Below are 25620 nucleotides of genomic sequence, written 5' to 3' on the forward strand. Positions count from 1 at the left end.
GGTACCACTATGGTTATCCCCATTTTACAGCTGGAAAAACCAACCAAGCAATTCATCTGAGGAGAAGCCCTCCTACCTTACTTATGTTGGGACTGGCGCATGCCGGGTAATTGACAAAGTCAACTAAAGCAGGGAGCTTTGAGAAAAATACCTACACAGGGTAAGCATTTACTTTTGGGACAATCGTCAATTTATACATAGTTATAAGAACTAACACAGGGTGATCCCACAGACTACCCCCCAATGGTAACATCTTGCAACCCTTCTTAACAGAATGCCTACTATGTGCCAGGTACTGCTTTAGGTGCTGGAGACATAGACACAGGAAACGAAACATTAGCTGACAGAAGCCACAAGAGTGAATGAGATCCTCACGGAGTGTCTTGAGTCAGAAGAAAGAAGGGTAGCAAAAGGAGCCCCAGCATTTGAGGGGTAGGAAGAAAAGCCCTAAGGAGACCTTGAAGGTCGGAAAGAGAGGAGAGGGTGGTGTCATGGAAGCTAAGGTGGACAATGGTGCCAAGAAGGAAAGAGATTCCAGTGCTTCTGAGGTCATCTGCAAGGAGGACTGGGAAGTGTCCATTGGATTTAGCAGCCAGGATGTCACAGGTGAGCAGGCAGGTAGCCCAGAAATATGGAGGGCAGCAGGACCACAGTGCAGTGAGGAGTGAATTGGGCGAGGAAGCAGCGGTAGAGAGCACTTCACAGTGAGTCTTCCAACTCATGTAGGAAAGAGGGGGTAAAGTTAGGCTAAAGGAGAAATTTTCCATGAATTTTGTCTCTAGAATGATGATTAAGAGTTAGCGAGAGTCAAGATTTCAGGCCTGTTAGAGCAAAGCCCTAAGGAAATAAGAGTTGGACCCTGGAGCACAGCTGAGTCCTGGCTGGAGGGATGGGCCTGTCTTTCTGAAAGGAGATAATGGAGGAAGAGATGCAGTTAAAGCTCTGTGGCTACTTGAAGAGGGAAGTGATTACTTCCAGCTGGGGCACTCAAAGAAGGGATACAGACATTTGACTGCCAGGGGCATTTGAGGGTAACAGTGGAGGGGTTCAGTTGGCCAAAGTTAAAGGCAGCTGAAAGATGGCAGGAGACAAGACCAGGAAATGCAGACCAAGGTGGGTGGTGGTATGGTTGGGGCGTTGGGGTCAGATGACACATAAGCTTCAAATTCCAGCTCCCATTTGCTTCTTAGCTGTGACTCTAAAGAAGTTCCTTAACACGTCTGAGATTCCCCATCTGTCAAATGGCGACAACCCTAATAGGGTTGTTGGAGGAGAACTAATGTCTAAAAAGAGCTCAGTCCGGTTCAGTGCTTGGCTCCTCTGTACCTGAGCGCTAAGTCACTAAAATAAAGCCATCGGATGTGTGCTTTAAGGGAAATTAACTGGGCCACACGGTGTGAAGTGAACTGAGCTGGGAGAGGCCTGCACAGGACCTTGTACACACTAGCTACTCCGGAAACAACTGCATGCTCTGCTGGGCATCTCATACAGGATATGGTGTCTTTCCGGGGCTCACACACAGTCCCCAGTTCAGTTCCAAAGTTGGAAGGAAAGAGGATGAAGACGTAAATTCTTCATTTAAGCCTCTCGCCAACTGTTCCCTGCGGCAAGGCAGGGCAACGAGCTGCAGGGTCGCCAAGCACGTGCTTCCAAGGGTCCTCAAGGCTTTGTGAACGGCGGCCGGCCAAGGACAGAATTAACTCCAGCCTGGAGCGCGCGGGAAAGGCGCGCAGGCGCACTGTTGGCAAGGGTGCTCACCTGCGCTGGGGTGGGCGGAGCTAAACCCGGAGCGGGATGACGTCATGAGGACGCAGCCGCAGAGGGATTCGCGTCCCGGAAGCGGCGGTGGCGGCGGCGGCGTAGGCGGAGGAGATTTTCGGACCTGCGACTTCCGAACAGCCCTGGCAGGAGGAGCGGCGTTCGGCCGGGGCAGGCCTGAAGAAACGCTCCGGGGCCCAGTGGCTCTACCCCTGCTCCTGCCCGACCCTGCCGCCTCCCTCACGGAGCCAGCGGCCGGGTAGGTGAGGTGCCGTCCCCCCGCGTCCCAGTGTCTCCGCAGGCTATGTGTAGTTGGGTGCTTGGGCGCAGCGGGGGCCGCCACATGCTGGCCCCACGACCTCGGGCATGGCCTTCCCTGTCCAGCCTCACGGGCTCCATCAGGCACCCCTGGCTGCAGAGGTGTTGGCCAAGGCCAGTGCGGGCGTCGATATACCTCGCCCCTTCCTGGGCTCCTACCTGGCGCCGCTCTGTGCCCTTTCGTCTTGGCTCGGCCTGCGGGGATTTCGGGGTCCCGTTGGCCCCTTTGTCCCATCCCCTCACCCTCCCATCAGGTCGCGGCTGATTGCCTGGGACTGGTTTATGTTGCTCTTCGCCGAGGTTCCGCCCCCTCGTTTGCTGCTTAGCGTTCAGGATAGGACTTTGAACTGGGAAAGACCGTAAAGGCTCCTCGGTTTCCTCATCAGAAAGGGCAGACGGGAATGGGGCGTTCTGATGCCGACTGCCCTGGGGCAGAGATGGCCCAGGAAGTTGTTGGGAACCGAAGGGAGTGGGAAGAGTTAGAGGATCGGGCGAGAGTCCTGGAGCACGGTATTTCATTCACTCATTCAGCAGGCATTTGTTAAGCACCCACTGTGTACAGAAACAGTCGTGAATGGAGGCCAGTTAAGAGCAGGGAGTTTTACTTTGACGTGGTCAGTGCTCTGCACTTGATCTTAGCCACAAGGCCAAGAAGCGATGTGATGTGATAAGTGCTCTGTTAGGGTGAGTACGTGATCCTTTGGGAGCATCGGAGAGGGTGTCCCAGTCCAGAGTTGGGGGTGTTGGCAGAGACTTCCCAGAGTAAGGGAGTGATGTTTAAGCTGATACCTGAAGGATGAGTAGGAATTAACCAGGTAAAGAGTGGGAGAAAAATGTTCCAGGACATCATTTCATTTCAGCCCATGGGCTGCCTCGCTGCAGCGATCATTTATGCTTGGTTTTTATGATTTTTAGTTTTGATGGATCTTTGGGGAAAAGAGCATTGGATGGAGAGTACAAAGAACAGGATTTTAGGTCTGAATAGTTCACTTTCCCGTGCTCACAGGTTTACTGTGGGCACCACCTGAATCAGTAGGTAGAATTGTGTTGAGGACTAGACGTGCAATGCAAATGTTGGGAATTATTATGGTTACAGGATGCAGACATCAGAACGTGAGGGGAGTGGGCCGGAGCTGAGCCCCAGCGTGATGCCCGAGGCTCCCCTGGAGTCTCCACCTTTTCCTACCAAGTCCCCAGCGTTTGACCTTTTCAACTTGGTTCTCTCCTACAAGAGGCTGGAGATCTACCTGGAACCCTTGAAGGATGCAGGTGATGGTGTTCGATACTTGCTCAGGTACAGACTTTGTGGAGTTGCTCTGGTCTGCTCTGCCTTCTGCCGTCCTGCTCTGTAGTAACTAACACTGACCATTTAGGCAGTGGCTGGGCTGTCCTTTCTGCCCTAGTGAGGAGCAGTTCTGGGAGGTCTGTTTGGCCTCTGGGTTTATCTAGGCCTACCCTGTGTCTCAGGCCCAGCCCAGGAGAGGCAGATACTGGGAATGATCCTGCCTTTCAGCAAGGTTCTTCTTTGTGACTGAATAAGTTCCTTCCTCTGGACTGCTGGACAACCTTGAACATCACGCCTTCTACAGCTTAGAGCAGGCTTAATTTTTTCCTTTGCCCCCAATATTAGCATAATTAATATTAAAAAATTAGGGTATAATTTTGAACAAAAATTAAAGAAATACAAAAACCTGTGAATAAGCAGATACCATTTTCACTATTTTTTTTTTTTTTTTTTTTTTGAGACAGAAGCTTGCTGTATTGTCCAGGCTGGAATGCAGTCGTGTGAACATGGCTCACTGTAGCCTCAACCTCTTCAGCTCAAGTGCGATCCTCCTACCTCAGCCACCATGCCTGGCTAATTAAAAAAAAAAAAAAATTGTAGAGAGGCTCTCACTGTGTTGCCCAGGCTGGTCTTGAACTGTTGGACTCAAGTGATCCTCCTGCCACAGCCTTCCAAAGTGCTGGGATTACAGGTGTGAGCCACTGTGCCCAGCCCATTTTTACTAATTTATTGAGATTATGGATCTTAACTTTTTCCCTCCTATCCTGCTTTGATTTTCATTCTCTATAATTTTCATTTTTTCTTTTGACTCATTTTATTATGTTAAAATTATTTTAAATTACTTATATGGCATTCTACTCCCTAAATATGTCAGTTTTTATCTCTATATAAGGACATTTCTTTCAAGATCAGAGTAACACCATACCTAACAAAATTAATAACTCCTTGATATCATCCTATACTCAGTTCATATTCCATTTCCTCAGTTGTACCATCTATTTTGGCTAAATCACATTTCAGTCCAGGAGTGTGCGTTGTTTGTAGTTATTATGTCATTTAAGTCTTTTTTCAGTCTAAGACAATCTCTCTCGTGACATTGATTTGCTGAAGAGACTGAGCCTGAACTGACTTTCCTGGAGAATTTACTACCGAGATTTGTCTGGTTTCTTCCTTGTGGTGCAGACTAGAAGTTAGATTTAAAGGTTGGATTTGATTCAAGTTAGAAAAGTGTTTTTTGTTTTTTGTTTTTTTTTTTGCAAAGGTAAATGTTGTGCCCCTGGTGGTGCATTGCATCAGGAGTCACACAAAAACCTGATTGTCCTAAAGAGCAGAGGTTTTTAACTTGGAGCCTATTGGTGAGTTTTAGGGATCAGTGAATCCCCTGAAACTGCATGTAAAATTATGTGTCTGCACATGTGTATATTTCTAGGGAAAAGCTTCTAGTTTTCATCAGATTCTCATAAAGACCCTCAGTCCTCTGAAATACATGAGAGAGACTGGTAGGAAGCAGGGTGAGTGGAGTTACGTTAACCTCTGAGGATGCCATTGAGTATTTATCCATGCCTCAGTCTGGAAATAGTGGATGTTTTGTTACTAGTTCTCTGGCAAAGGCCCTACATTTTTCTTGTTCACCTAATTTATGTCTGTATCCGTAGAGGTGAGCTAGTCAGTGTTCCAGAGCTGTGTTCTCTACTGTAAGATCACTGTGCTCTTCCCACAAGGGGTAGGGAGACAGTATGAGGAGAGGCTGTTTTCTCCTTTTATAATCTCAGCATGATGTGAAGTTTGGTCTTCTTTAGGAGAGAGGCTGTGCCCCCGGCACATTCTTTGTATGTGTGTGTTGCTCTTTGTGGCAAAGTACGAAAGTTAAGTGTATCCTGTCCTGCCCGTCTCCTTTTCCTCTACTAGTCTGTAGTGCGTCTTAGCACACTAATGTGTTAGGGTTTTTCCATTTTATGGAATTAAAAATTGGAGGATGTGGTAGGATTGGTTAAAGCTGGATGCAGGAGGAGCATTGGACTTAAAAGCCCCCAGGAGCCTGCAGTTTCTATGCTGCTGGGAGAGGGAGCACTGGTCCGTGAAAGTGGCTGTCACATTAGTTTGTGCTTTTGATTGTTCTTTTCTTAGTAAAGAGGATTTGACTTTGAAGAGGGACCTAATCTTGGGCTCTGGCTATTAGGTCTGAAGCCTAGAGCTGCAGTAAATTGTTAACAGACTCTCTCCTGGGATCAGCTACTCTACTGCTTGGGTCTCCTGGGACCAAAGTGTCAGTAAAGTCATTTTATAGAAGGGAAGAGGCTTTAAAATGAAAGTGACTTGAGTGGTGGTGTTTTTATTTCCAAAATGGGATTGGCTTTTATTTTGCTTTTACCCTGGTAGCTGCCACTAGAGGTTCTGAGGCGTAATTAGGGTGGTACAGGTGGAGTGTGTTGAATTTCAGGAGAAAGACACAGATGTCATTTCATTCCCTTATTCATAAATTTCATTAAAAAGTAAAAGCCCCTTTACACTGTTGGTGGCAGTGTACATTAGTTCAACCATTGTGGAAGACAATGTGGCGATTCCTCGAGGATCTGGAAGCAGAAATACCATTTTACCCAGCAATCCCATTACTGGGTATATATCCAAAGGATTATAAATCATTCTACTGTAAAGACACATGCACATGTATGTTTGTTGCAGCACTATTCACAATAGCAAAGACTTGGAACCAACCTAAATGTCCATCAATGATAGACTGGATAAAGAAAACGTGGCACATATACACCATGGAATACTATGTGCAGCCATGAAAAAGGATGAGTTCATGTCCTTTGCAGGGACATGGATGAAGCTGGAAACCATCATTCTCAGCAAACTAACACAGGAACAGAAAACCAAACACCACATGTTCTCACTCGTAAGTGGGAATTGAACAGCGAGAACACATGGACACAGGGAGGGGAACATCACACACCATGGCCTATTGAGGGGTGGGGGCTAGAGGAAGAATAGCATTAGGAGAAATACCTGAGGTAGATGACGAGTCGATGGGTGCAGCAAACCACCATGGCATGTGTATACCTACGTAACAAACCTGCACGTTCTGCACATGTATCCCAGAACTTAAAGTATAATAATAAAAAAAAGTAAAAGCCCTGCATGAATTAGTTAACCTCATTCAGTAACTCTGAAATACTCCAATTAGAGCACAAGAAAATATATTTAGCCCCAGCACGGTAGCTTACGCCTTTAATCCCAGCACTTTGGGAGGCCAGGGTGGGCAGATCACCTGAGGTCAGGAGTTTGAGACCAACCTGGCCAACATAGTGAAACACCCCATCCCTACTGAAAACACAAAAACTGGCCAGGTGTGGTGGCGTGCCCCTGTAATCCCAGCTGCTAGGGAGGCTGAGACAGAATCGCTTGAACCCAGGAGGCGGGGGTTGTAGTGAACCAAGATTGTGCCACTGCACTCTAGTCTGGGCAACAGAGCGAGACTCTGTCTCAAAAGAAAAAAAAAAATACATTCAATGCTTGCCAGCAATTTACCTGTTTATTTTTCTGATGTTTGTCTCTCTCCTAGTGGCTCACCTATATATTGACACTGCCTTTAGAATTTGGGTGTCGTGGCTTCATTGTTGCATCTGTGCTCCTCTTTCCCTACTAAATGTCCTTTATCAGGGACGGAGCCAGCAGCATTTGCTTGTTCTCAGCAATCTGAGTCTCTGGTCTTCCTTGTTCCCTGTTTGGGGGCTTCTGCATTGCCATTTGGTGGTGGTGGTGGTGGTGGCAGTGATGTATCTGTGTTTGCTTCTGTCTGTTCCAGCTCACTTAAGGTGTGATTGCTAAGTGAATGCTGCACCCTACTTTCATCTTGATTTTTAATATATTAAAATAAAATATTTACTATTGTTTCTCCTTTTGAATTAATAGGTATTCAAAATAAACTCTCAGATAAACTCTCAAATTTTCAAAAACATGGACATAAGAAGATAAAGGCACAAATGGGGCCAAAGAAGTCCACAATTTGTTTTTTCTTGATTTCTGTATTAGTTGAGTCTTGTGCAATGATTATATATTCTTATGAAATTATAAAAAAAGAATAGAGGAAAATATTAAGAACATTTGTCAGTGTCACCTCTTAAGGAGAATACAACCTTACAAAACACAGGTTAAATGGTATTAACTGGGTTTCTTAACTGATATTTTATAAATTCTTCTTCCTTTTGGGAGAAAGCACTACAGACCTACCAGTTTCCTCACCCCAGGTGCTAATGTGTGACATCTTACCGCCTCTCCTGGTCACCAGTCCAAGTGAGAGGCCCCCTTTTCGTTTCTCCTTGACCTTCTGTGTTCCAGGCCTCCTCTTCTGGTTTGATGTCCCATCTGTGCTGCCTGGTCTCCCCTCCCCAGCTGGAGGAGTGACTCTCTGTAGTGATCAGGACTCTCTGTATTGTAGGTGGCAGATGCCTTTGTGTTCCTTGCTGACCTGCCTGGGCCTCAACGTCTTGTTCCTCACTTTGAATGAGGGTAAGAACTGCCTTCAGGGGCCAGTGGTTTTTGTGAATGAATGTGGGGGAAGAACACCTGGATGCAGCCCCACCCTATGTGTGGGAGCTGCTCTTGTTGCCCTGGAGTTAGTGTTCCTCTGTGTCTGCTTGGAGTCAGAAACAGGCTCCAGAGGGACGATCCAGGCTGAGCTGCCTGCTGTGACCTTGGGCAGATTATTGAACTTCCCTGTTAAGGCCTAAATTTCCTTACCTCTAGAGGGAGGATAAAAATGACGCTTTCCTCCTAGAGTATTTGTGAGGAATGCGGCAGTCTAGGCATAATACTTAGCACAGTGCCTGGCGTGGAAGAGGCAGCCAGTGCATTGTAGCTGCTCTCAGTATTATCGTTGTTTCCTTCTTGACTTCCTGCTGAGGATGCATTGACCTTTTTCCATTTTGGTTTTTAAGCTGATTCAAGGGTCATCTGGGGACATGGCATGGGTAAAGGTACTGGGATGAGGAGCTGATAAGGGATTTTTGCCATATCTGTTGCTTTTCTCTGGTTCAGCTAGTGAGCCTAACGGGAGCTGCTGGGCAGTCACCAGCAGTGAGGAGTGGCATGAAGCCTTTGAGATAGAAGTGTGGATACATGGGTGTCTGTTGGGGTCATGGGTAATGTCTCCTATGAACCTCTTACTACAGTGCATACCGTGACCCTACCCTATCTGTGGTTGGCGCTGGCAGATGGCCACATAAAAAGCCAAACCCCTCAGGGTGAGAATAAAGAGTCTGGGACAGAATGTTTGGAGGAGCTGGGCCATTATTCATGTTTTTGTTCTTATACTTACCTTGTATTTCTCAAGTGTCTTCTTTGTTTCCTCTGGAGATAGGGATTGAGTAGGTTGAAAATAAATCCAGTTCATATAAGATCTCATTTTCTGTTTCTTAGTTGGACTCATCTTTACCTGTTCAAAACTTCCTAGGATGTTTGATTTTTCTATATATGCTCCCAAAGTAAGTCAGTTCCTATGACAGATGTTTAGTAAGCATTTATTATGGGCCCGCTGCTCTGTTAGCTTGTTGTTGGGGTGCCATGTTACATGGAAGAAGTTCTTTCTTTGAATTTTATCTCGGCTTCGCCATTTCTCAAGGCACAATCGTCTGCAGTGTCCTAAAAGCTGAACGAAAGGCTTCTAGCTTTCTTAGTGGCCCAGAGGTCCGAGTGTCAGGCATCAGGAGCTCCTGGCAGTCACACTCCAGTGTGAGCCTCCTCTGTGCTAGCAGCATCTTAAAATGTATTAAAAGTGAGGATGGGGCCACAGCAGTGACCAAAGGGACAAAGTCCCAGCCCTCAAGAGCTTACTTCATTAGAGGAGACAACAGACATGCCTGCCATGTGTCATGTGGTGATAAGGTCTATGAGGAGTGAAGCTGGGTTAAGGGGGCTGGAGAGTAGGGGTGAGACACGGTGTCATACAGAGCTATCAGGGAAGGCCTGACTGGCAGAGCCCTGGAGGAGGTGAGGAACAAGCAGTGGGCGTCTGGGTGGGCCGACTCCTGGTCTTTGCTTACCTGTGTTACCTGCAGTGTTTTTGATTCTGCAGGTGCATGGTACTCAGTAGGTGCCCTGATGATTTCAGTGCCCGCCCTGCTGGGCTACCTTCAGGAGGTTTGCCGGGCACGGCTGCCTGATTCCGAGCTGATGCGGAGGAAGTATCATAGCGTGAGGCAGGAGGACCTGCAGAGAGTTCGCCTGTCTCGTCCCGAGGCCGTGGCTGAGGTGAAGAGCTTGTGAGTATGGAAGAGAGGCCAGGGAGGTGGGGGAACAGTAACAGCAGCCATGACACTAAGTGCTAGCTTTGTGTGCTCGACATCATATTAGGCAAACCACAGCTGTTATTTCATTTAACCTTTTTAACAGTTCCGGGAGGTAGTTAATATTAACATCTTCCATTTATGGGTAAAGAAAAAGGCTGACTTACTTAGCTAGCAAGTGGCCAAGCTGGGATGAGAATCTCGATCTAGCTGTTTTCACAGCTTCTGTTCTTTCTTTTTTTTTTTTTTTTTTTTTGAGACAGAGTTTCGCTCTCGTTGTCCAGGTTGGAGTGCAGTGATGCAATCTCGGCTCACTGCAACCTCCGCCTTCCAGTGGTTTCAAGCGATTCTCCTGCCTCAGCCTCCCAAGTAGCTGGGACTACAGGCACACACCACCACGCCCAGCTAATTTTTTGTATTTTTAGTAGAGACGGGGTTTCACCATGTTGGTCAGGATGGTCTCGATCTCTTGACCTTGTGATCCGCCCGCCTCGGCCTCCCAAAATGCTGGAATTACAGGCGTGAGCCACCATGCCCGGCCCTGTTCTTTCTGCTGGAGAGAGTTTAGGGTCTTGACTAAGCATGTGCATGTATAAGCCACTGCCTGGGTTCAAATCCCAGCTCTTCCATTTACTTGCTGTGTAACATTGGGCAAGTTGCTTAGCCTCTGTGTGTCTCAAGTGTCTCATCTGTTAAATGGAATGATAACAGGGCTTACTCAGAAGGTGGTTGTGAAGATTGAACAGGTGTCTGGTACTGGGGAAGTGTTGAGTAGATATTAGTTATCATCACTACACTGTGGAGAAACTTCGTAAACATAACAGAGCTGGTACTTCTGAGGAAGCATTTTAAGACTTGAAAAATATTCATCTAACAACTTCAGTAGCAGTGGACATTTACACCTCCCTTCCCTGGAGTGGGGTCTCTGCATTCTCTTGAGGTAGAATAGGGGCAAGAAAAGTTATAAACAAACATATGGCTGGGCCTCACCCCAGAAATTCTGAGTCAGTTATCTGAAGTGGGGCCTGGATATGTAGTTTTTTTAAAAAAGACTTTCTTACTTTGAAATAGTTTTATATTATATATATATACACACACATATATATATATATATATATTTTTTTTTTTTTTTTTTTTGAGACAGAGTCTTGTTATGTCACCCAGGCTGAAATGCAGTGGCGTGATCTCGGCTCACTGCAACCTCTGCCTCCTGTGTTCAAGCGATTCTCGTGCCTCAGCCTCCAGAGTAGCTGGGATTACAGGCATGTGCCACCACGTCCAGCTAATTTTTGTATTTTTAGTAGAGATGAGGTTTCATCATGTTGGCCAGGCTGGTCTCGAACTTCAGCCTCAGGTGATCTGCCTGCCTTGGCCTCCCAAAGTGCTGGGATTGCAGGCATGCGCCACCGCACCCAGCCTGAAATAGTTTTAAACTTAAAGAAGTACAAGAATAATACCAAGAATGCCTTTTACCCAGATAGAACAATTATTAACATTTTGCTATGTTGGCTTCGTCTATCTCTCTACATATACATATTCTTTTCTTTTTCCTAAACCATTTGAAAGTAAGTTGCAAACGTGACTTAATACTTCAGCGTGTATTTCCTAAGAACAAGGACATTCTCTTAAATATCCACAGAGCTGTAATCAAAATTAGGAAACTTAATGTTGATAACTAATGTATAATTCGTAATCGGATTTTACCAGTTGTATTAATAAAGTTCTTTTTCTTTTATTAATTTTTTTTCTTTTTTCTTTTTTTTTTTACTTTTCGAGACGGAGTTTTGCTCTGTCATCCAGGCTGGAATGCAGTGGCATGATCATGGCTCACTGCAGCCTCAACCTCCTGGACTCAAGTGATCCTTCTGCCTCAGCCTCCTGAGTAGCTGGGACCACAGGCACATGCACCATACCCTGCTAATTAAAACAATTTTTTTGTAGAGATAGGGTCTCATTGTCTTGCCCAGGCTGGCCTTGAATTCCTGGGCTCTAGCAGTCCTCCTGCTTCAGCCTCCCAAAGTGCTGGGACTACAGGTGTGAGCCAGTGTGGGTGTCCTAATAAAGTTCTTTGTATCAGTTTCCCTGATCTGGGATCCAATTCAGGATTATACATCATGTTTAATTTTTTTATGTCTCTTTAGTCTTCTTTAATCTGGAGCAGTTCCTCAGTCCTTGTTTCCTGTGACCTTGACATTTTTGAATAGTACAAGCTTATTATTTTGTAGAATCTCCCTAATTTTTGGATTGTTTGGTTCCTTGTGATAAGATTTAGGGTGTGACAAGTGATGTGTCATGTTCAGTACATCCGTATCAGGAGGCACCTGATGTCAGGAAATACTGACTTTGATCACTTGGTTAAGGCATCCATACTGTAAATTATCATTTTATTCTTCATTAGTAGTAATTTGAGGGGAGATACTTTGAGACTATGTAAATATCTTGTTCCTCATCAAACATTTATCCACTGCTTTAAAAATCCATTGATGGGTCTTGCCTTAATCAGTTTATTATTATGATGGTTGCAAAGATGATCTTCTAATTATTCTATCTACATTTTTTTTAGCTGGCTTTCTACTATAAGAAAGCTCTTTCTTATTATTATCAGTATGAACTCATAGATTTATATTTTATTTGATGAGTTAGAATCTATTACTGTCATTATTTATTTTGATCTCAAATTGTCCTAGATTTGGTCAGTAGGAGCTCTTTTGAGTTGGCTCTTGTTTGCATTGGTCCCTGTCATTTTTGAATGCTTCCTTTATGGTACAACAGGATGGTCAAATTCATCTTATACTTCCCTGCCCCAGCCCTGGAATCAGCTTATCTCCATGTTTCCTGGTTTCCCTTCAGAAACCCAGATCTGGGTTCAGATTGTGCTCATGGCTTCTGTGGTTCATCCATGTTTAAAAAAACAACAACCAGAACTCCCCAAGTGAGTCTGTTTCACATCCCAGGTGGAGAATATCATGCCATTTATTCTGACAGCTGCTGTGTACCCGTGAGGTGGGTCCTCTGATCGTCATTTTATAGATAAAGAAGCCACAGCCCTGGAGAATTTCAGTAGCCTGCCTGACATCAACAGTTAGGAGAAGACCAAAGCAGGAACATTTATAGTGTTTCTACCTCAGCAAGAGGCTCCAAAAAGGGGACTGAAATGTAGCTGGGGTGGCTTAGCCAGGCCCGTTTCTCCCATGCTCTCTCGACTCCTCTCTCTTTAAGCACATGGTGAGTGTGTTTAAAGAGATTGACCATCCCTAGCCAACTGTACCTGCAAGGCCCCAGGCTCCACTTCCCATGGCTTCTGTCCTGCGCACTCACCAAAGCCCCTGTGTCTGTAGCTTGATCCAGCTGGAGGCCTTCCTGAGCCGCCTGTGCTGCACCTGTGAAGCTGCCTACCGCGTGCTGCACTGGGAGAACCCCGTCGTGTCCTCACAGTGAGTGACCCCTCCTCTCCCGCCACCACCCTATAGGAATTTGCAGCTTGAGCCCGAGCAAAGCCAGCTGCCTTGAGAGGACCTCTGCCCCTCTTACCTCAGGGGAAGAGCTCGCCTCCTGGGCTCTTGTGTGTATATCTGCACATATGCTTGCGGGCTCTAATGTACTGCTTTTGTTTAGATGCTTGCTTTTATGTGTGGTAAAAATAATAATAGAAAAATAACTCACCATATAATCCACCATGCAGCCGAATCTCTTGTTTGTTTTGCCTGCTAGAATTTGTCATATGCATCTACTTTACGGATGTATAGTTTCATAGTGTATGTTCAATTTTTCTTTTGTTTTCCACTTATCATTATATTAAAGATGATTTTCTTTGTTGCTATATAGCTTTTGGAATTATTTATAATACCAGATTAATATAGATGGCAAATATAATTTGTGAAACCATTCTGTTACAGATTTAGTCAGTTTCCCTTTTCATTACTAACCCCATGGTAAACATTTTTATGGATTTAGCTTTAATGTTTTAGAAAATTTTTCTTGGAGTAAATTCAAGGATGAAACTACCATATCAAACAGAATGGGTGTTTTTGAGGCTCTTTAATATGAATAATAGTGATAACTAATGTTTGTTGTGTTCACCTGGTGCCAGGCACTGCTCAACACTTCCTCTGTATTATCTCACTCTTATAGTAACTCCATTAGGTAGGCGCTACTTCAGTCCCCATCTTACACGGGAAGGGAGCTGTGCCCAGAGAACCAAGAGACTTCTCAGAATGAGAAGTGGCAGAGCTGGATTCAAATCCCAGTCTGTCTTACTCTAGACTTCAGAGTCTAGACCTTAAGGAGTGATGATGGTTGAACCAGTTTATGTGCCACCAGCTGACACCACTTTGGCCTCACCAGCATCAGGTGTTTGCACCGGTGACTTGGGATAGTTCTCAGTCTTCATCGCCATTTTCCGCTGGTTTGATGAGCGGCTCTTGTCAGTTTATTAATGTGCCCAGAGCCGTGTCTCACCTGGACCCTGTTGTGGGTGTGCTCCAAACCCGTCTCCTGCTGTTATGAATTTCTGATCTTGTGGTTCTTCCCTGTCATCCAGGTTCTATGGGGCTCTTCTGGGCACAGTCTGCATGCTGTATTTGCTGCCACTCTGCTGGGTTCTCACCCTTTTAAACAGCACGCTCTTTCTGGGGAATGTGGAGTTCTTCCGAGGTAAGCCCTGAAGGGCCTGAAAGATGGGGCCCAAGCTGGCTCTGAGGGCTAGGCTAGGCTCCCCAGTTCTTCTGTCTCTACAGCTAATCATCAGTTTGCTGTGCTTCCACAAGGGCAGCACCACACTGGGGTCCTCTCTCATGGGCTCTGCATCTCTGAGATGTTAGATGAAGCTGGAATCTCACCAGGGGAGGCTGCTACCATTGGGCTCCCATCTCCCTTCGCTCCCTTCCCAAGGCAGATGAATCACTGCTTACATGATATGATGGCTTCTGGAAGATGAGGGAAGGATGTTTTTCCCAAAGCTGCCACCCATCCCCTGGGGTGCAGCCACGTGGAGTTGCTACCACATCTCTGTGTGATCCCAGAATACCCGTCTGTTGTCTGGCTTCTAAAGCGCTGAGGCAGTCTGGAGAGGCACTGAGTCACAGAGGCCCGAGTCTGTACATATGTTTGGGTGATTGCTGTATTTGTTTTCCTCCCTGTGGTGGAGTTATTTATTACAGAAGCCATGATTTATTGAGCATTTACTACATTTAATCTCTGTAGCTGTCTGGGGCAGGTGGTGGTATCTAAGTTTTGTTTAAGAGGCTTAAGTTAGGTGACTCGCTCAGAGTTAGGAGGGCGACTCTTTCCTGTAGTGGAGGGAAGAGAGGCCAGCCAGCTGCAGAAGTGGGTACCCCCAAAGTGCCACTCACGGTGTCTCATTTTTGCCTCCTACCTTGTTCTCCATTCCCTGGGTAGTTGTGTCTGAGTACAGGGCATCTCTGCAGCAGAGGATGAACCCAAAGCAGGAAGAGCATGCCTTTGAGAGTCCTCCACCACCAGATGTTGGGGGGAAGGATGGTCTAATGGACAGCACACCTGCCCTCACACCCACGGAGGTAAGTGCCACTGTCAGGGCAGAGCCTGCTGCGGCCGCTTGTGGGCCCCCCTGTTATCAGCTTGTTTTTGGCTCCTGAGCTGGCCTCTGTTGTAGTTCCTGCTGTTTCCCAGGCCTTATCTCCCCTGAAGTGTTCAATAATAATAATTGTAATAAAAACAGCTACTCCATGCTTCACTGAGTGCTTACCCTGTGTCAGATGCTGCTCCAAGTGCTTTATAGATAGATATTCACATCATGGAGTGCAGGTTCTTTCTTTCCTTTTCTTTTTTTTTTTTCCTTTTTTTTTGAGATAAGGCCTCCCTCTGTCGCCCAGGCTAGAGGGCAGTGGGGCAATCACAGCTCACTACAACCTCCATCTCCTGGGCTCAGGCAGTCCTCCCACCTCAGCCTCTTGGGTAGCTGGGACTGCAGGCAGGTGCCACCATGCCCAGCTAATTTTTTTGTATTTTTAGTAGAGATGAGGTTTTGCCATGTTTCCCAGGCTGGTCTCAAACTCCTGGGCTCAAGTGATGTGCCTGCCTCGGCCTCCCAAAGTGCTGGGATTACAGGCGTGAGCCACTGCACCAGGCTGGTTATTTCTGAGAAAGAGATCATTCTCATTTGTGGAAGAGAAGGCTGAGGCACAGAGTGGCTGGTAAGTGGCAGGGCTGGGTCTAAGACCCCAGCCCTGTGGTTCTAGAGCTCGTGCCTTCAACCACTGTGCGATGTGGCCACTGTAGGGCCAGCTGTGCTCGTGTTTCCATCTCCCCCGCCCTGCCAGGCTAGAGGTTGCTCCTTCCTGTGAGTTCCTTCTTTCTTGCCGTTGTGCCATTTCGTGGTGTTTTGGGTAGTCTGGATGCTGGCTTGGGGAGGTGGTCCTCTGCCTTAGGGAGCAGCGCTGCCATCCTTCTCCTTCTGTCATAGAGTCTCTCTTCCCAGGACGTCACACCGGGCAGCGTGGAGGAGGCTGAGGAGGCTGAGCCAGATGAAGAGTTTAAAGATGCGATTGAGGTGGGTGGCCCTTCCCCAGCATCCTCTACTCAGCAGGCCAGAAATTGGGTGGTCCTGGAGCTGTTTTTTGTTTTTGTTTTTTAATGTCCAAGTGAGAAGCTAAAACTTGCTGTGAGCTAGAACTCACTGGTTGAAAGAGTGCCACTGAACCCCTCCCCACTCCTGTTTCTGGTTGAGCCAGCTGTCCTGGGTGCCCAGGGCAAGAGTGGCTCTGGAAGTTTCCGGGTAATGCCCTGCTAGGGGAGCTGGATGATTTCTGGCCTTTGCTGGAGACCGTGGGCTTGGTGCCTTTGATATAGGAAAGGCAGCTTTTGAGGAGGCTACTGCCTGGGTCTCCACTCTTCTGCAGAGTGAGTTCCGTAAGATGTCCCTTTGCGGGGCTGGGAGGGGAGGTTGGAGAAAGTAGTTGCATGGCCAAGTGCTAGGTCAGAGGAAGTTAAACAGCCGTCTTGATTTTAGGATGGTAATTCAAATTGGTAGTTTGCAGAAGTGTTTTATTTGGCATGCAAAGTTTCAAAATAATTTTTTGAGCCAATGTTTAAATATGGAGAGATTTTTATTAGAACTGCAGGTTTCCAGTTTCTCTGGTAGCCCTGAGTCTGCAGCAGTAGGTGTAGCTAAGGAGCTGCTGTCCCCTTTACGCAGGTCACATGCTGTGGCTACAGGTGGTCCTCAACACCCCCTGCTGTATTTTGTCACTGAGGTCAAGTGGCAGTTGCCATTTGTCATATTTGCGTTTTTGTTTTTCTTAGAGTAGGATATCATTTCTCTTTATTTATTTCTCTTTGTAAAGTGGGAAATTGAGATATAAGAAAAACACCTCGTGGATTTCCACCAGGCCTGTGATTTACCCCAACTCACCTCAATCATACATCAGCCCAGGCCATGCAGGCATTTGACTTTCTGATGGCTAAAAGATTGCTCCAAAACTTTGATATATGATTGTAGACCGTGAATCTTGGTGGAGGGAATATGTAGAGCAGGGGTTTTCAAGCATTTTTGTTCATGACCCATAGTAAGGAACACATTTTGCATCTTGACCCAGGTCACACTTAGGTCTATAAAATATGTAAAACTTAAGTGAAACAAAAGTTTCCTGAAAATACATTGTAAGGGATATTTTCTTTCCTTTTCTGTTCTATTCAAATAAAGACCTACTAAATTATTTTCACCCAGTTTGAGAAACAGTAGTACCTAGCTTTCTCCAAGGCTGTTTGATGCTGGGATCCTCTTGTGGGGGGCGTCTGTCAACGTCACCATTTGGGAAGTGCGCAGAGCTCAGAGCAGCGCTTCCATGCTTCCTTCTGCTTGGGGACCCCTCCAGGTAGCTTCTTTCTTCTTGCTATCTTTTTCTTTCTGTTTTCTCTCCTCTTCCCCGCACCTTGGGAGGCAGGAGACCCACTTGGTGGTGCTGGTAAGTGGAAGCCTTGGTGGGTGGGCAGGGGCTGGGCTGGGGAGGGTGGCTGAACCGGCTGCTGCCACACCTCGTGGGGACTGCCGCGCAGGATGCCTCTGCACACGGGTCCTGCAGCCTTGCAAGAGGTGGGCAGGACTGGAAGGAGCTGTTCCCACAGGAGGATGATGAGGGCGCCCCGTGCCCAGCAGAGGATGAGCTGGCCCTGCAGGACAACGGGTTCCTGAGCAAGAATGAGGTGCTGCGCAGCAAGGTGTCTCGGCTCACGGAGCGGCTCCGCAAGCGCTACCCCACCAACAACTTCGGTGCGGCCAGGGGACAGGGCTGGGCTGGTGGGGGAGTGGGGGTGGACTTCTGGGACTCTAGTAGGGAACACCCAGCCACAGGGGCAGAGTCTCAGAACTGTGGGTACTGACTTGTGACAAGAGCAGGGAGTGAAGGTGTGTCCGCGGGACCCCGGGGAGCTAGCAGATGCCCAGCAGGACTGCTGAGGGAGTGGGTGTGGGTTCCTTCTTGTCCCTCCACCCTGATTGGACATTCACTTGTGGGAAGACAAGGAACTCAGTGTGGGAAATGCCATCCCAGGACTGCAGAGAACCATAATCCTGACAGAACTTCAGAAGGCAGTGTAGCATGATGGTGAGGAACAGAGTAGAGTCTCACTGCCTGCTGCAAATCCCAGCTCAGCCAGGTGTCCTTGAGCAAATTATTTCACACCCCATGCCTCAGTTTCCCCTTCTGTAAAAGGGGGATCATCATTCTTACCTCATAGGGTTGTTACAGGTCTCATGTCAAATGAGACAGTAGTACTTACGAAGGGCTAGCACAGTGCTGGTTGGTTCATAGTAAGTAGTGGGTGCGGTTAATGTGGGAGGCCCTGACCCATGCTGTGGGTTCCTAGGATCCTGTCTTGGTCTTTCTGATCCAGCTGGAAGCAGGTTGAAGCAAACATTGTTTCTCTGGACGTGATAGAGCCCTGAGTTCACCTCTCCCCAGCCAGTCCTTAATTTACTGAGGGTCGGGGGAGAGCGGTCAAGGAAGGCAGCTTTGGAGAAGGGTGGACTTGACAGCACAGCTTGGAGACCTGGCTCAGATCAGCAGCGCTGGGAGCTGAGCCACATACAATTATGGTGGAAACCTAGAGTAGCTAGGTTGACCTGGGAGCTGCTGTGCTCCTGAGGAAGGGCCCTCCTGCCTGCTGTCAGATGGGAGCAGGGTATGGGGGCAGTACTGTGTGTTCTGGTGTTGAGTGAGTTCTAGGGTCTGTGCCCTGAAAGAAGACAATGGAGTTTATCTTGAGGAATTTGACCCAGGGCCCCCAGGGTCCTGCCTTCCTGCCCCTGCAGCAGCCAGGGCAGTTGTTTTCTCAGGATTAGATGTCCTGGACAGGCTCTTTCTTTCTGCTGTGTGAATGTCCCCCAGTTACTCAAGATCCCTTTTTGTTTTGTTTTTTTTTTGAGACAAGGTCTCACTGTGTCTCCCAGGCTGGAGTGCAGTGGCATGATCATAGCTCACTGCAGCCTCGACTTCCTGGGCTCAAGTCATCCTCACAGCTCAGCCTCCTGAGTAGCTGGGACTACAGGCATGCAGCACCATGCCTGGCTAATTTTTTGATTTTTTTTTTTGTAGAGACAGGGTCTTACTTTGTTCCTCAGGCTGGTCTCGAACTCCTAGGTTTAAGTGATCCTTGTACCTTGGTCTTCCAAAGTGTTAGGATTACAAGTGTGAGCCACCACGCCTGGCCCCTTTGTTTTATTTATGCTGCCCGCTGACTTCTGCAGGGCATTCTGTATGTTCAGTGATCTGTTTACCCTCCATACTTGCATATGTGTGATCTCATTTCATCCTTACTGTAGGTGTGACAGGAGCAGGCAGTTCTTAAGGGTTCAGAGCAGCCAGGTTCCAGCAGTGCCCAGTAACACTACACACAAGAAGTATTACTCTGGTCCAGCAAATAATTTGTCTATTTCTACAACTTCTAAGTAAAGGTACTTAGCTGTTCCCATTTTACAGATGAGTAACCTGAGGTAAAAAGAGTGCTTTGCCCAGAGACTTTAGCCTGGAAATGGTGGAGCTGTGACTCAAATTCAGGTTGTCTGATTCGGCTCTTGTCTTCTTTCTACCTCTTCATCCTCCCTCTCTGTTTTCCCTTTGCCCTTGCATGTGAAGTCCCTTGTTTTATGCCTGTCCCGCTTTTGTATTTGATTTTTGGTTTGGATAATCTCTACCAGCATGGGCAGAGGCCTTTTCAGCCTCCCTCAAGGATGGCAAGGGCAGAAAGTGCTTCTTTTCCTAAACTCCTCTTAGTTCCTCATCCTTCAAGACCACTCGCTACTTTCCCTGTTCTGAGATGTTCCCAAGCTCTTTGCCATGAGGGCAGGTGTAGCAGCTCTGCTCCTGCGGCCTCTGCTCCTGAATCTGGGTCCTGAGAGCAGGGCGAGGGGAGCTGCTTTGGGGGCTATCTTTCTCCATTTCAGCGACTATAACGAAATACACTAAGCTGGGGGGCTTTTAAATAATGGAAATCTCTCATCACAGTTCTGGAGGCTGGAAGTCCAAGATCAGGGTATCAGCAGGATCAGGTTCTGGTGAGGTCCATTTCCGTCATCATAGACAGCACCTTCTCACTGTGTCCTCATGAGAAGGTGGGAGGGGCACGGCAGTTCTCTGGGGCCTCTTTTATAAGGGCACTAATCCCATTCACGAGGGCTCCACCCTCATGACCCAGTCACCTCCCAGGGGCCCTGCTTTGGGTGTTAGGATTCCACATGTGAATGTTAGGGGACTATGGTGGGGGCTATTCTATTTACCCCTGCCAGTGGATGAGGGGGTGCATGGGGAGAATGAGGGCAGACTGCACAGGAGCTTCTCTGTGGCCTCCGTATGGGAGAGGTCTTGGTGGGGAGGGCCCCCCTTTGTCCTGGAGGCTCCATGACTGTTGCCCTGGCAGGCCCCACTGGGCCTTAGTGCCCCTGCTGTCATGGCCTCGGTGGCATCGTCACGTGGTGAGTGAGGATGGGTGAGTCCAGGCTGTTGCTGAGAAGGGGCAGAAAGAGTTGGTAGGTGTTGGAAGGGAACATCACCTGGCTGAGCTGCTCTCAGCTCCCAGAGCCCTCCCTGGCTCCGGCCTGTGAGTGGGTTCACAGCTGTCTCCCCAGCCCACTTGGCTGCCCTGGGGTGCTTGGCCCTGACATTCCATTCAGTTTAGAGGAGACCTTGGGCTCAGGCCAGTGTCAGTCTTTGAGTAGCTCCTTTTGCCTGTCCCATTCCCCTTGTGTCCCTTGCTAAGGAGAGGCTGGGGCAGGCTGCCTTCCCCAAATTCTTAGTGTAGGGACAGAATCTTGGAGCAGCCAGTTTCCTGGTTTGGCACCAGCAGTAGGCTTGTTCTTCTCTTTCCCTGGCTGACTGACAGGGTGGGCATTTACCTGAAGCACCTTGGCCTCAGATTTCCCCTGGCTCTAGCTGAGGTCTTCCTTTCCCTGAACCTAGGGAGTCTCCTTTAGCAAGAACTTCGGGTGATTTTGGCTGGACAGAGGAAGGGACCACATGTAGCCGTCAATAAAGCTTTGGGGCCTTTCTGTGAAAGTGAGGCCTGGTGCTCTGTACTTGCCCAGACAGGTGGTCCGGCTGGGTCACAGCAGGCCTATGGGCCCCACATCCCAGAAACCTCATTCCCTGTCTTTCCTCTCCCCTTACACTCCCTTGTTGTCTTCTAGCCATTTTCTAAGCTGCCGTTGCCCCTCCACTGTTGCCGGGCACTTGGCCATCTTGGCATCTCTGGTGGTTTAGGCAGGACCTCTCCCTGCTCTGCGTCCCCCCATGCCACTCACTGCCCACCACAATTGAGCATTCTACCCTTCGTGTCTTCACAGTTGAGCATTCTACCCTTCATGTCTTCTTGGAATGTGCCTGGCTCTGAGTTTCTCTCCTGCAGTCTTCAGGGGACGGAAAGCAGGAGTTTGGGTTTTTAGGAGTTTCTGTCTTTAGCCTGTGGGTGGAGTATTTGTAAGGTATTGCTCCGGAAAGGGTCATGTTAGGCAGGTGTCATTTGGGGATGCCTGTGGTCAGGTCCCTGCCAGCTTAGCTGGCTTTCTTGGAGTGGATTCTGCTGGGTGCTCTTTGATTTCTGTTGAACCTGTAGGTGGGGCCACTCAGCTCTGGAAGGGTTCAGGGACTGGTAGCTATGTGTGGCTGGAGACATCAGTCCTCAGGGGCTATCAGTCTTCTTAGTTTGAGTCCTTCTTTCTGGCTCTGAATCTGGCCTTGCCCCCTGGCTCACTGTGTCCAGCCAAGGAGGCTGGGCTGGTGTCCTGAGTGTCCCATTTAGAAGCGCCAGGAGCAGGTGAGCGTGAGAGTCCTGGGATGGGTGGGGGTTGAGCTGCTGCCTCTGTTTCTCAGGGAACTGCACGGGCTGCTCGGCCACCTTCTCAGTGCTGAAGAAGAGGGTGAGTGTCTGTGAGGGTGCATTTGTTGGGGACAGTGTCCTTGGGACTGTCGGGTGGGGAGGAGTTGAGGGGAGTCATTGAGAAAGTCTGGCTCGGGTCATATTGGGCCTGGCAGTGGCTTTCTGGAGTGCGTGTGCCCTCCCCTGCGCTTGTGCCACCTTTTACCAGCCTCCCCAGGGGGGTATTCCATTTGCTCTCTTTCCTGCTCCACTTGGGCACCCCCCAGGCCCAGTTTCCTTGGGTGGGATCAGCTGGTGGAAAGGAGGGAGGTGCTGAGAACTCCAGGTGCCTGAGGGTGAGGGACATATCTGACCTTGGCTCTTGTCTGCAGCGGAGCTGCAGTAATTGTGGAAACAGCTTCTGCTCTCGATGCTGCTCCTTCAAGGTGCCCAAGTCCTCCATGGGGGCCACAGGTGAGTGTTGCTGGTGGTGGGAGGGCTTGGTTGGTATCCCGCCAAGGGGATGTCACGTTGTGGCAAAGGGGCAAGGGTGTCAGAGGTCAAGGGAACTTGGGATTGTAGTCAGGCCTACGGGAACGTTTCCTCCATCCCCTTTAGCAAAATCCTGAAACATTTGGTACATGCCGAAGAATAGATATGATGTGCCTGGGAATTGTGAAGGGTAATAACAAGATGAATACCTGTGGCCGCTTCACTAAAGTTGAAAAACAAGAGCCCTGGCAACACCCCCGCAGCTCCCAGCACTGCTCCTGCCTTCCTGGAGTCAATCACCAGCCGCAATTTTAATCTTTTTCTTATTTCCTTGGCACTTTGAACAAAATTAAAAATTCCTTTTTTTCCTTTTATAAAATATAAAATATTTCCTATACATATTGTAAATAAAAAACACAGATAAGCAAAAGAAAAAAAAATTCCTGATTTCTTCCTGAGAGAACAATCGGGCATGGACCCTGCTGCTCATTAGCTTGCATGTAGAATAAAAGCGCATGCATATTCCTGAAAAATGTGGTCACATTTCATGTACCGTTTTGTAATATAATGTTAAACCAAGTTTTTTTTTTTTTTTTTTTTTTTGAGACGGAGTTTCACTCTTGTTGCCCAGGCTGGAGTGCAGTGGTACGGCCTTGGCTCACCACAACCTCTGCCTCCTGGGTTCAAGCAATTCTCCTGCCTCAGCCTCCCGAGTAGCTGGGATTACAGGCATGCGCCACCACACCCGGCTAATTTTGTATTTTAGTAGAGACGGGGTTTCTCCATGTTGGTCAGGCTGGTTTCGAACTCCTGACCTCAGGTGATCTGCCCGCCTCGGCCTCCCAAAGTGCTGGGATTACAGGCGTGAGCCACCGCCCCCAGCCCAAGTTCTTTTTTCTTCCGATGCAAGTAACATATGCTTACTAACTAGAAAATTTGGAAATTATTATACAGAAGAAGGAAGAGAAAAATAACCCTGTAATCTTACCACCCAGAGGTAACCACTGTTAAAACATTTTGGGAAATTTCACTGTGATATTTTACTTATTCTATTTTTTTGAGACAGAGTCTCGCTCTGTCGCCCAGCCTGGAGTGCAGTGGCGCCATCTCGGCTCACTGCAACCTCCGCCTCTTGGGTTCAAACAATTCTTGTGCTTCAGCCTCCTGAGTAGCTGGGATTACAGGTGTGCACCACCATGCCTGGCTAATTTTTGTATTTGATATTTTATTTAAAAATTTTTGAAGGTGTTCTGTTGGTGCCACAGTAATGTCTAATTCATAGCACAGGAGTGGCCTGCTGTTGGCATCATCACCCCCAGGATCCCCAGTTCCCATGGAAAGAAGAGTCTCTGCGGGCAGGCTAGCAAGCTGGGCAGGGAGGGTGTGGGCTGGGTGGGGGGTCTGTGTGGGGCATTTGGGAGGGTGCTTCTAGTAGTTGGGGCCATGAACCAAAGGGCGCAAGGAAATGTCTCACCAAGTTCTTCCTCCTTTTCAGCCCCTGAAGCCCAGAGGGAGACTGTGTTTGTGTGTGCCTCGTGTAACCAGACCTTGAGCAAGTGAGAAGAGAGGCCAGGGTCCAACCAGGCACCCGTCCTTGGGGCCAGCAGTAGACCCCCCACTCTCCCCACCCTTGGCCCACTGTGGTGTGTGCTGGGCAAATGTGGCCTGAATGCTAGGTAGGCTTCCCCTTCCTTCCTCACTCTCTCCAGCTGGATTCTGGAGCTGTTCTCCACCCATGAGAGTGGCTGGCAATGGCTGCTCTCAATCCCTTGAGGGAGAAGAGCCCCTGGAGGGCCTGGCATGTTTGCCCTGCTCTGCCTGGGACTGAGCGAGTGGACTTAGGGCAGGGCAGGCAGTAGCCACCAGAGGGCAGCAGCGAACTAGGCCAGGCCTGACTGGGGTCTGAAGATCAGGGTCAGTGTGGCTATGCCTGGGAATTCCAGACCTGAGGTTGGGAAAAGAGGTTTTTCTCCTGCAGGGTACTGGGCCAGGCCCTCAGCCTCAGAGAGCCTGCAGAAGGGCTTGGAGTGCCACACTCCATCTCTGCTGATTGAATGTCCCTCCAGGCACCAGGATCTCATCATTTCCCCATCAGAGGGTGTGGCCAGGCCTAACAAGACCATGGGTGCTTCTAGAAACAGGGTTGAAGTTCCCAGATTCCCTGAGAGGAGAATGTGTATAGGAGGGTTTGGCTGAGTCCTTCAGCGTTAAGTGGAGGAAAGCTTGGGGAAGCCCCAATGCTGGACAGACCTCAGCCTCCCCTCGAAGACACCTCAATTCACAGACTCTCAGCCCACACAATGCCCCAGTGTCCCCAGCTCTGCTGGAGCAGCTGCAGGGCACTTGGATCACAACTTCTGCACCCTCTGTCCAGAGTCTAGGGCAGTCCTCCACTGGCCCAGCACTCCAGTTTCCTTTCTCTGCCTCTTGTCCAATGGAGTGGGAGGCCAGGTGAGTGGAGCAGAGGTCCTGAAGCCCTTGACCCCTGGGGGCCTGGGTAGTGTAGGATCTCGCTGGGCTGGGTCCTGGATTCCAGGGCTATTCCCTGGAGGACAGTCTCAGTTATGGGATAAGGCCCCCTGGGGGTCTCCATTTCTTTCCAACAGTTTCATGTTCACTACTGGACTCCTACGGGCTCAGTTTCTCTCCCTTAGCCATGAGCTGGCTCAGGCATCCCTTCCCTTCCCTGGAGCTGCCCTGCCTTTCTAAAGTATTTATTTATTTATTGCATGGTTCCTGGGAACATGTAGCACAAGTAATGGGATGAGGAGGAATTGGGGGTGGGGGTCTCCTACCTAGGACTCTTCCCTGGAGTCATGGGCTGCCTGGGACCCAGGACCCATGAGGGGGCTGAGAGGTTTCTACACTCGAGGAGCAGGGGTCCAGAGAGGCAGGCTGGGGAGGCAAGGGACCCATCCTAGGCCCGCTTTCTTGCCGAGCCAAGCAGCTTAGCTGGGGCTGTGCAGCCAGGGGCCTACCCAGGCCAGTGGAGGTGCCACAGCCCTGGGGAGCCAGACAGGCTTTGGTATCGTATCGCCTCTGTGTCCTTTTAAGAGAGGAGAGTTCAGTACCCCGTGCTTTCTTTACACTGGAGAGGAACTAAAAGGATCTCTGTGTCTATGGAGAATTGTCAATAAAAAGGCCTCAAGCTTC

At 48.6% G+C, this 25620-nt stretch overlaps 1 protein-coding gene across 7 annotated transcripts; it reads left to right on the forward strand.

Moving 5' to 3' along the window:
* The first annotated feature begins 1785 nt into the window (after positions 1-1785).
* ZFYVE27 (zinc finger FYVE-type containing 27) lies at positions 1786-25620 on the forward strand. 7 transcript variants are annotated; one of them, XM_003825438.4, is made up of 13 exons: positions 1809-2017; positions 3173-3370; positions 7803-7873; positions 9438-9624; positions 12987-13082; positions 14189-14301; positions 15046-15185; positions 16091-16177; positions 17571-17591; positions 17752-17896; positions 21990-22036; positions 22368-22449; positions 23963-25620. In XM_003825438.4, the coding sequence occupies exons 2-13, from the start codon at positions 3174-3176 to the stop codon at positions 24025-24027; spliced, it is 1251 nt and encodes a 416-aa protein (XP_003825486.1). In that variant the 5' UTR covers positions 1809-2017; position 3173; the 3' UTR covers positions 24028-25620. The 7 variants fall into 7 exon arrangements, with proteins under 7 accessions (XP_008949005.2, XP_003825486.1, XP_008949003.1 ...); XM_008950755.4 differs by having other exon boundaries at positions 16106-16177; XM_008950757.4 differs by lacking the exon at positions 17571-17591 and having other exon boundaries at positions 1786-2017.

This window comes from Pan paniscus, chromosome 8 (assembly GCF_029289425.2).
Source record: "Pan paniscus chromosome 8, NHGRI_mPanPan1-v2.0_pri, whole genome shotgun sequence".
Classification (NCBI taxonomy): Eukaryota; Metazoa; Chordata; class Mammalia; order Primates; family Hominidae; genus Pan; species Pan paniscus.

Coding starts and splice junctions, on each gene's coding strand:
- ZFYVE27 (XM_008950757.4), top strand. CDS start 1,803: ATGAGGACGCAGCCGCAGAGGGATTCGCGTCCCGGAAGCGGCGGTGGC. Junction 13,083..14,188: donor AACCCCGTCGTGTCCTCACA/GTGAGTGACCCC, acceptor CCTGTCATCCAG/GTTCTATGGGGCTCTTCTGG. Junction 22,037..22,367: donor TCTCAGTGCTGAAGAAGAGG/GTGAGTGTCTGT, acceptor TCTTGTCTGCAG/CGGAGCTGCAGTAATTGTGG.